The sequence below is a fragment of the Nematolebias whitei genome, chromosome 10 (assembly GCF_014905685.2).
Source record: "Nematolebias whitei isolate Nwh7 chromosome 10, NemWhi1, whole genome shotgun sequence".
Lineage (NCBI taxonomy): Eukaryota > Metazoa > Chordata > Actinopteri > Cyprinodontiformes > Rivulidae > Nematolebias > Nematolebias whitei.
The window spans coordinates 16020539-16030932 of record NC_056507.1 but is presented as its reverse complement, the minus strand read 5'-3'; the positions used below and the strand labels follow the sequence as shown (position 1 = coordinate 16030932).

The 10394-nt window shown below is 39.0% G+C and overlaps 1 protein-coding gene across 1 annotated transcript in view; it reads left to right on the top strand.

Moving 5' to 3' along the window:
• The window catches only part of rhcgb (Rh family, C glycoprotein b), a 10091-nt gene extending 2301 nt beyond the window's left edge, over positions 1-7790 (top strand). Inside the window, exons 2-11 of the mRNA XM_037683399.1 lie at positions 1795-1987; positions 2461-2611; positions 3446-3593; positions 4423-4589; positions 5550-5687; positions 5787-5923; positions 6099-6223; positions 6334-6407; positions 6896-6963; positions 7465-7790. Of these exons, the coding sequence (XP_037539327.1) occupies positions 1795-1987; positions 2461-2611; positions 3446-3593; positions 4423-4589; positions 5550-5687; positions 5787-5923; positions 6099-6223; positions 6334-6407; positions 6896-6963; positions 7465-7513 (1250 nt within the window). The 3' untranslated portion in view covers positions 7514-7790. The remainder of the gene's footprint in view (positions 1-1794; positions 1988-2460; positions 2612-3445; positions 3594-4422; positions 4590-5549; positions 5688-5786; positions 5924-6098; positions 6224-6333; positions 6408-6895; positions 6964-7464) is intronic.
• Positions 7791-10394: the final 2604 nt, after the last annotated feature.

Below are 10394 nucleotides of genomic sequence, written 5' to 3'. Positions count from 1 at the left end.
CCTTTTCAAATCCTTTTTACTACTCTATGGTATATTTATTTATTTATTCATGTTTTGCTGTTTATTGAGAAGCACTGCATTGTATACCTGATGTGCAATGACCATAAAGATTGTATTCCATTTTATTTTTAAATTTCAATCTACCCATTGAACAGCTTTTCCTAGCTGTTGAGTTTTAGATTCACATTGTGTTTAGTTTCGCTTCACCTCATTTGCTCCATTTTCACCTTTTTCCAAATTACAGAGATTTTTTTTTAATCCTCTGGAAGTTGATGTCTTTAAAAGCACCCTAATTATCCGGTATCATTTGAAGGGTGCATAACAGTAAATACGCACACCAACACTCTTGAGTCATGTTCACATTATACCCCTCTTTTATCTAATATACCCTCATGCCCACCTGCATTGTGGGGGTATGTTGTAAAATCAAACTGTTGGTGCAACCTGGACAGGTTTGTCTCCAGCACAACGGATTCTGCAAAAATCTGATTGTGTTACAATAATTACAAATATTTATTTTTAGCCTATGTAAAGTGTGTTAGGGTCAAATAACATAAAAAAAATAATGAAATAATTTTATCCATTTTTTTTTCTTCCAATGGTTCTATCTATAAATGTCCATGGGATAAATTATTTAATTCTTCACTGTGCGGGTGAGATCGTTACCTCATTGAAACTTCTGCAGCTTTGAGTTGATCATTTTTTAGTGACTGGGGGTCAGCAATGCTGCCCTGACCATGATGCCACCTCCAGCATTCTCTGCAGCTGTTACGTGATCTCTGCTGTGCCTTTTTGTCCAAACCCCACTGTTTGCACAATGACTCAACTTTCAATGTGCTTTTCATGTGCTTACAGTTCATTGTCCCAAAAGAATTCACATCAAATATCAGAATAGTCTTTTATAAATTTCTCCGAGCTGTGGTTTCTATTGTTATAGTAATCTCATGACAGCGGTTTTATTCAGATTTTTTATTTTATGAATGCAAGAATAAAAACTATTAGTTCATGGTATGCAACGTGATGTTCTTGGTATCATTTACTTCTAAGAATACTCTTTTTTAAATTATAAGTAAGAACACGTGGAAGAACAAATGTGTGGAATATCATCTCCCAATATACCATGGAAGTTAATATGATATTGTATTATATCAGATTTCTTTTCTTAAGAGTAGACTTTGTCAGTGACCTGATATTTTATAGCTTGGAAGGGACACTCTGGTTCATTCACATTTCTTTTTGTTTGAAAACTTGACAGTGGGTTGCTCTAAAAAAAAAAAAAAGATTTGGCAAAGCTCAGTGAATTTTACCAGCGTGAAGTGACAATAATGCCTCAAAATGTTTGATAAAGACGCAACAGTTCCACTTTTTGTATTTCATTAGTCAGTTTTTTTTATAATATTGACTATAAAAATGAGTTAAATTTTGCTTTATAAGTTGATCAGCCTCAAAATTGTTCCCAAATTTATATTTTAGAAGAAACTGTGGTTCAAAAATCTTGAAATTTGTAACTGTATGATCATTTTAAACCTATGTTATCAAATGTAGTCAAATACAAAAATTTCCACTTGGACTAATAAAAGTGGGTGATGATATTGGTGCAGATAAGGTTTTGTGAATGCTGTTAATGTCTTAAACTCTCAGACGTTTTGTAATTTCTTGTTTTTCTTGTGCTTTTTTTTCGCTCACAAACTTGGTGACCTGTGAAAATAAAGCTCATCATAAAGTAGCAGTCTGTGTTTTATCAGCTGCTCAACATTAAATTCATATTTTTCCCATCCTGTCTTCCTCCTGCAGGTTTCCAGGACGTACATGTGATGATCTTTGTGGGGTTTGGCTTCCTGATGACATTTCTGAAGCGTTACAGCTTCGGTGGAGTGGGCTTCAACTTCTTGATTGCCGCCTTCGGTATCCAGTGGGCGCTGCTGATGCAGGGCTGGTTCCACTCCCTGGACTACACTGATGGGAAGATCAAAATTGGGGTTGAAAGGTAACTTATTTTGTCTGTGAGTGAAGGAATTGCATCTAAGTGCATCAAGAAGCCAGTTCTTGAAGTTTTACTTTGATTTGGTGGGAATTATGGAAAATATACTGCACTGCATGGCCCCATAAACCAGGGTGGAGCAACCAGTTTGACTGACAGGTCACAGAAAGGTCTTTTCAGCTGCTTTAGATTTCATTTTTGTGATTCTAAGTTAAACAGAAACTCGAGCTGTCAGGTGATAAAGAGCAGCCAGTTCTTTGTGTGTCAAACAATAAGAAATGCGTGTTTCATCGTGTGGTTTTCTCTTTGACTTGATGCATAAAGCTGATGTGTTTATGCTTTTGATTAAGCACATGTTCAAAGGCTTCAATATACGGGCACAACTTTAGTCACAATAAATTCTCTTCGGTTGTTGACCTGTACAGGTACATGTTAATGAGGATACTTTGTTCTTTACATCTGTGGCTTTCTCTCCTCAGCTTGATCAATGCAGATTTCTGTGTGGCTGGATGCTTGATCGCCTACGGAGCGCTGCTGGGAAAAGTCAGCCCAGTCCAGCTGTTGGTCCTCACTCTGTTTGGCATTACACTGTATGCTGTAGAAGAATATATCATCCTGAGTCTCATCCATGTGAGTCACAAAATTATTTTTAAATCCTATATCAAGCAGTACTAAAAGATTGAGTAATGTGTTCACAAATGCAGTGTGAATGCTGAGTGCTGAACGAGTTTATTGAAACGTGTTGAAGAAGTTAAAAGTAAATTGTGGGGTTTGGCTTCCTGATGACATTTCTGAAGCGTTACAGCTTCGGTAAAAATTTCAGTTAGTTAAAAGAAGAAGAGACACAAAGAGTGGAAAGACAGACTGAACCAGATAAAAATTGAAAAAACACAAGGGAGTAAACAAAGGGGACACAACAAAGATATAAAAGGCAACAGGGGTGCATAAAAACATAAAATTATTGATAGATTTCAGAAAAGACACAAAAGGACAATTAAACAAAAAGGATGCATTTAGGACAAAATGGACAAATAAGGAGAGTAAAAATTAAAAAGGATGCGCAAAATGACACAAAAGGAATATGCAGACAGAATAATAAAAAAAACATATGCATAAGGAGTTTAAAAGAATGTATAGTGAGACAAAAAGCCTATAGGGACCCATAAGGAGACATAAAAAGACAAATGTACGCTGAAGTAGATTTTGAAAAACAAAAAAATTTGGTCAACAGCTAAGATCCCTAAATGCATTTTAATCAAAGAAAAATACAAAGAAAGTTTAACATTTCAAAAGTAGAAAACCTACAAAAACCAGAAGAGTAGTTCCAGTCCAAAAACCAGACGGATCAACCAATAAACAGGAATACAGTATTGTGAACGCTGACTCAGCATTCACGCTATGGTGTAATATTTATTTAGCCTCATACAATTCTTCTACAGTTCATGTCTTTTTTCATCCTTGAAGGCCAGAGACGCAGGAGGCTCCATGGTGATCCACACGTTCGGAGCTTATTACGGTCTGTCCATTTCATGGATGCTCTATCGTCCAAATCTGGACCAGAGCTCCAGCCTGCAGCGCTCCGTCTACCACTCAGATGTCTTCGCTATGATTGGTGAGTTGGATTTATTCAACCTTTAGTTATACTGGTTAGTCTCATTGAGTCACAAGGACTCATTTGAAAGAGAGACCTGTTTTAGACAGACAATATATAGAATACAGACAACACTATACAACAATAAAAAGCAATTATAAAGAAGTAATGTCATTAAAACACTGTTACTGTTAGCAGCATGGTCCTGTTAGCAAAGAGGTCATGTTAGCAGTGTTGTACTGTTAACAGAGTGGTGCTATTAGCAGTGTGATGCTGTTAGCAGAGGGGTCCTGTTTGCACCGTGGTCCTGTTAGAAGCATGGTCCTGTTAGCAGAGTGGTTCTGTTTGCAGTGTAGTGCTGCTAGCAGTGCGGTCCTGTTAACAGAAAGGTCCTGTTAGCAGCATGGTCCTGTTAGCAGCATGGTCCTGTTAGCAGTGCGGTCCTGTTAGTAGCGTGGTCCTGTTAGCAGAATGGTTCTGCTAGAAGTATGGTCCTGTTAGCAGAGTGGTTCTCTTAGCAGCACGGTCCTGTTAGCAGCATGGTTCTGTTAGCAGAGAGGTTCTATTAGCAGCATGGTCTTGTTAATAGTGTGGTCCTGTTAGCAGAGTGGTTCTGTTAGCAGTGTCGGTCTGTTAGCACTGATGTTCTCTTAGCTGTATGGTCCTGTTAGCAGCATGGTGCTGTTAGCATAGGGGTCCTGTTAGCAGCATGGTGCTGTTAGCAGTGAGGTCTCTTAACGTTTAGTGCACAAATGCATGTAATATTACTTCCCCTGATGTGGTTTGTTTTGTTTACTTTTTAAAGCTTCGACACATCATGGTCCCCTTCCTCCCCTTGTTTTCTCTACAGGTACCCTGTTCCTGTGGATGTTCTGGCCCAGCTTCAACTCGGCCATCGCGGACCATGGGGACGGGCAGCACAGAGCAGCCATCAACACCTACCTGTCTCTGGCTGCGACCGTGCTCACTAGTTTTGCTGTTTCAAGCCTCTTCCAGAAACATGGAAAACTAGACATGGTAAACAACAAATAAAAACTTCTTATGATAAGCCATAAGTTTGAATGAGCATGAATTCAACAAGAGGATTTTTGAGTTGCTGTGAAGATTTACTGCACCTTTGCAAAAACACTTCCCTACTAGGCAAATTTAAATCATATTTTTCTACGTCTCCTTGCGCTTTTTAAAGCTTTTCTGCAGGTGAAGGCCTGTAGATACATATATGTCAATACCAAAAGGAATTATTTTCTCCCACATGTTCCAAAACTGCTCCTTAATTGGACTTTGTTCTTTTATTTATAGATTTCACAACAAAATACACGTGTTAAAAATGCCTGCTTGATAGCTTTGTTTTATTCATCATTAGTAAAGACTAAACAGATATCTATATGTTGTTATTTTTTTTAACAATTGGAGCTTTTAAGCCTGAAAGCAAAGGGACCTTAAAGAGAAAGATGTTAACTTTTTGGAAAATATGTGGCAAGATGTTAGGCTGCGATGCATAGTTGAAGGGAAAAAAAACGTGTTTTTATAGTTAAAGCATGGAATTTTTTTATATAAAACAGTGATAAATTAACATAAAATGAACTGTTTACCTTTCAACAAAGTTAAGTCAGGTCATCTGGACGATTTCTTTTTTTGTTGAGACGTTTCGCCCTTCATCCAAAGGACTTCATCAGTTCGAGGAGCCACAACAAACTCAGTCCCACAAGCAGCACACTCACATAGTGGGCCAACCAGTTTTCTGATAAGATAGTTTCTGGGGCCCGCCCTCTCCACCGTCGTCTCCTCTGAGGCAGCCATAGCCAAAGTGGTTCAAAACATCGTGACCTGACTTAACTTTGTTGCATTTTTTTGTACCTGGATTATTAAGCATGAACTTTGAGCTTTACCTTTCACATTTTCTTCATAACATTTAGACTCTTCCACCATGATGCTTTAATCTAACTCCTCTTTATGTTTTTTTTATCTCTGTCTCAGGTTCACATTCAGAACGCCACGCTCGCCGGAGGCGTGGCGGTGGGAACGGCAGCAGAGTTCATGCTGATGCCTTATGGGTCCCTTATTGTGGGGTTCTGCTGTGGGGTTGTGTCCACGCTCGGTTACTTCTTCCTCACGGTACAGGCTCTGCCTTTGTTTCGCAGCTTTCATAAGATAAGCGGTGACTTTGTGTTTAGATATTAGAAGCTCATCAGCTGTCTTGTTCATTTTGTCCAGCCCTTCCTGGAGAAGCATTTGAAGATCCAGGACACGTGTGGAATCCACAACCTGCACGCCATGCCTGGGGTCATCGGGGGTATAGTTGGAGCCATCAGTGCTGCAGCTGCTTCAGAGACGGTTTATGGGCACGAAGGGTAAGTTTTATTTTAATTTTATAATCCAGCAGTCAGAGAACACAGGGGCCTCTGAGATGAACAAACACTGAAATAACAGATGTGGACAGAAGTGATGTACGTCTTCTTGTCACCTTTTTGTGTTTTCACTGGTGAAAGAACATTGAGTTACCCCTCGTCTTTTTTTAATCTAAAGGCTGGTCAACACCTTTGACTTTGAGGGTGAATTCAAGCACATGGTTCCCACAGTACAGGGAGGACACCAGGCGGGAGGCCTCTGCGTGGCTCTCTGCTTCGGTATCGGCGGCGGCATCATTGTCGGTAAGAAAAACTCCACCTTTTTGCACAGAAAATACATAAACGTTTGCATCGTATTGGTTCATCTGACCAACAAAACGTGATTCTAATTTTGTCCATTTTTCTTCCTACAGGTGCAATTTTAAGATTGCCAATCTGGGGGGATCCTGCAGATGACAACTGCTTTGATGATGAGGTTTACTGGGAGGTGAGCTTCTTGCATCTAATAAAAATGATGTGATTTACAGAGCAGGTTTACAAATTACGAAACATTTCACTGTGTACTGTTCCCTACCCTCTTTTCCATCACGTTAAATCTTCCACCGTTAATCCCTCACCTCTATTTATAAAGGAATCTTCCACAGATTTTCCAATTTCCGATATTAAACAAAGAAACAGAAAGTCAGACAATTTTCAGTCAGGTCATCTGGACAGTTTCGTTTTTTGCTGAATCGTTTCATCTTCCATCCAGAAGGCTTCATCAGTCAAGGAAACACACAACACAAAACTGATTATTCCCCCAAACAGCTTACTCCAAAGTGGAACAAACCAGTTATGTTGGTGCTAAGATGGTGTCTTTGGCACGCTCCCTCCTCTTTTGCCAGCCCTCTTCCTCATTGACAGTCATGTCAAACTGGTTCAGAAAGTCAGACATTGTGTCGCTATTTATTTATACGCTTGGTATTTTGTCTACAGGTGCCAGAAGATGAGGAGAGCGCCCCACCGACGCTGCAGTACAACAACCACTTTCGCAACAAGGACGTGTGAGTGTTCATTTGATTTATCTGTCAAAATCTTTCCAATCATGGAGATGATTTACTGAAATATGAATGCAGGCAGGAGCCACTTTTTAAGAGTTGGACAAGTGTGTTGCGTTCAAGTTCCTTTTGGTGGCAGCAGAGCTCAGTTTAAAGGAGGGTGATGCAGCTTTCTGTCTGTTTTCTGAGAATTACAGAAAGGTTAGGTTGTGGTTGATGACAACATGAGGTCACGGAGACGCAGACGTCTCCACGGACGATTACAGAATGCTCACGTGATCCTGGGCTCAGACAAACTCCACTGAGCAGGGTGTTGATGGAGGTTACAGAACTTTCACGTGTTTGACTTCCCAAAGTGACCTTGAAATTACGCAACAATCCTGATGTTTACAGTGGCAACACATCCACTGTTGGCTCGCGATTAGGGTGATCAGAGGCAGAAACTAAAACAGGTTTTATGAAACTTGATTCTTTTAACGTGCTTTATTTTGTTCTTTGCTTTTGCAGAGTGGAGTCAAATTTCACAGTGGAGCAGGACGCCAGGACACGATCATGAACACTCAACCAGTTTTATTTATTTTATTTTTCTGATGCATGGGAATATTCATAAATGATGGAAGAAATGTTTTAGTTTGAATAGTAAATATTCACATTTTTGCATTGGCTTGCCTCATTCCAGAACTAAAAGGTAAACTGAATGATGGGAAACTTGATCATTCTTTACTTTGCACCATCTTCCTTTTAGACTCGGCCACTTTGCACATGTGAGACTTATCTCAGGTTTCTTATTTTATGTTTTCAAGGTTTTCTTGTGTGTGCAATGAAACAAATAGCAGCAGTTTGAAGAAAATCATTTAAAAGACAATTTTCTTGGCTTTTTGTTGTCTTCAGCAAAATCCTTTTGTTTTTTTTGTCATTGTTATGAGATAATGTGAATAGTTTTTTTTGTCTTTTTATGATATTAAAAAAAAAACATACAGCTGTTTATCGTGGCACTGAATATGATTTGAGAAATGTAATAATTGCAACACTTTTTATGTTTTTAAATTTTTACATGAAATCCCCTTAACTTTGCATCATAACAATTTTTTGATGGCGTTTAAGGCATTAGTTTGTTATTTTTTAAATATTTGCATTCATTATCTAAGGAAGAAGTGGGTAAAAGATAATGGATGGATGGATGGATACAGCCTCTTAAATATATATTTTTTTGACAATTACCTCACACATACTAGTTTAAATTATTAAAATATGTAAAAAAAAATAAATAAAAAAAACTATTGATTTTGTATAAAAACTAAATACAAGGTTAAAGTGCAATCTGTAACCTAATGAGTTTGTCAAAGTTCATTCATTTTAAGCTGAATATGTTAAATTATTATTGTTACTCTTTATTTAACCAGACCAATCTAAAAGGTCACGGATCTGTTTTTCAAGGTCGGCCTGGGCCTGAAGGCAGTCTAAACATTCATGTTTGTGGACTGTGGGAGGAAACCGGAGAAAATCCACACAAACTCTACACAGAACGAAGCCCAGGTCCCATCCGGGGCTTAAACCCAGGACTTACTTGTCCACGTTACTAACCACTAAACCACCATGCTGCCTGAAAAACTATGAATATATTTGTAATGTTTAAAAAGTTTGTTGATGAATATGTGATTTCTGAGTGAAATAAAATTTATAAATAAACAGTTGTAAATGCATCAAAGTTCATGCTCAATATTCCAGGTAGAAAATCCAACAAAGTTCAGTCAGATCATCTGGATGGTTTCTTCTTTTGTTGAGACGTTTCATCCTTCATCCAAAGGACTTCATCTGTTTGAGGAGCCCCAACAAACTCAGTCCCACAAGCAGCACACTCACATAGTGGACCAACCAGTTTGATGGTGATAAGATGGTTTCCTCCATTGACTCCTCTGAGGCAGCCATAGCCAAAGGAATGAGTTTGTTGGGGCTCCTCAGACTGATGAAGTCCTTTGGATGAAACTTCTTAACAAAAAAAGAAACCATCCAGAGGACCTGACTAAACTTTGCTGGAGTTGTAAATACATTTCTGATTTATGACATCAAGAAGAAAAACTTCACTTGTCTGCTCACTTTTTGTTTTTTTTATAAATGTTTTCATCTTTTACAAGCTAAAAAAGGACGGTATCTTCTTAGTTTTGGAGCCCCGTAGCATTTTACTGTTTAGTGGGGATGGACTGAGGAGAAAAGTCAACCCTTTAATGTGATGCTGTGGTAACAGAAACAAATTATATTCCAGTTTTGTTCTGCAGATTTGGTCAAAGCGATGCAAAAAACTGACACAAAAACATTTTTTGTACATATGTTTTTTTAATTTTATTTTTCAAAATTAGGATAGATTTACAATTTAATTGTTTAGTTTGCAAATATAAATTTGCTTAACTGTTCCTTTGCATGCGACAGCAGCTCCGATGGCCATAATTTCCTGGCTCTGCACGCATGCTGTTGCCTGCCCACATATCGTACGTTGTACACACAGATGATTCCCACATGAGCTGCAGAGAGGAGCCTCGTCCAGACTCTGCAGCAACAAAAGCAAGCTTAGTGCTGTTTTCTTTTGTCATCAGTAACGCGTTTGAGTAAAGGAGGTAATGGTGCCACAAGTGCTCCAATTAAACGCGATGCAGCCCTCCTGAGGAAAAAGAAAATCCTCCATTGGTCTCTATACGTCCCCCATCACACTTACACATAGAACAGGCTTCTTCTCATCATGCCCCCATGTGGTTCCTGCCACAGCTCTTCTCATGTTTATTCATCAGCCACTTAGAGAGCAAATTCAGTCTTGATAAAACAAAATCGGACTTGTTGGTATAGTTTTAGGCCTTTTCCTTTAAGCTTTTAGCAGCCTGGCCTTATGTCATCATGGACCCTGCTACACCTGGGTCTTCCACACATGACACTGCACAGCCGTGAGAGGAGAAAGGCGCTGGGAGACCACAGAGACAGTGAGATGGATAAACTTGAGAACTTAAAAGGGCATTAAAAGGGGGCAAAGAGGCCTCACTTTCTTTTGCTGATGACTGACTGACTGTTCGGCTCAATCGTGATCTGTGATTGACAGGTCAAGAGAAGGAGAGAACACTGGAAAACTCAAAAGGAGCTGCACAAAACATGCTCCTATACAAGGAGGGGCCCACATAGAGGCTCGTTAATGATAAAGAAAACACCAGGAAAACGTGTGTTTTCTCTGCATGCGGTGTTTGCCGTTTGCAAATCTGTAAAATATGCAGAACTCTGCATCTAAACACGACGTGGGAGGTCATGCTGGTGAACTGGATTGTTTGCTCAGTTTACAGTCAACATTTATTCTAAGAAACCAACATATTCTCTGGAATGATGTTTTTTCTTTTTATTGCTGGCACCTTCCTTTGTTATCTATGTGTCAGTCATTCAACTGTAAATCATCCTTGAAT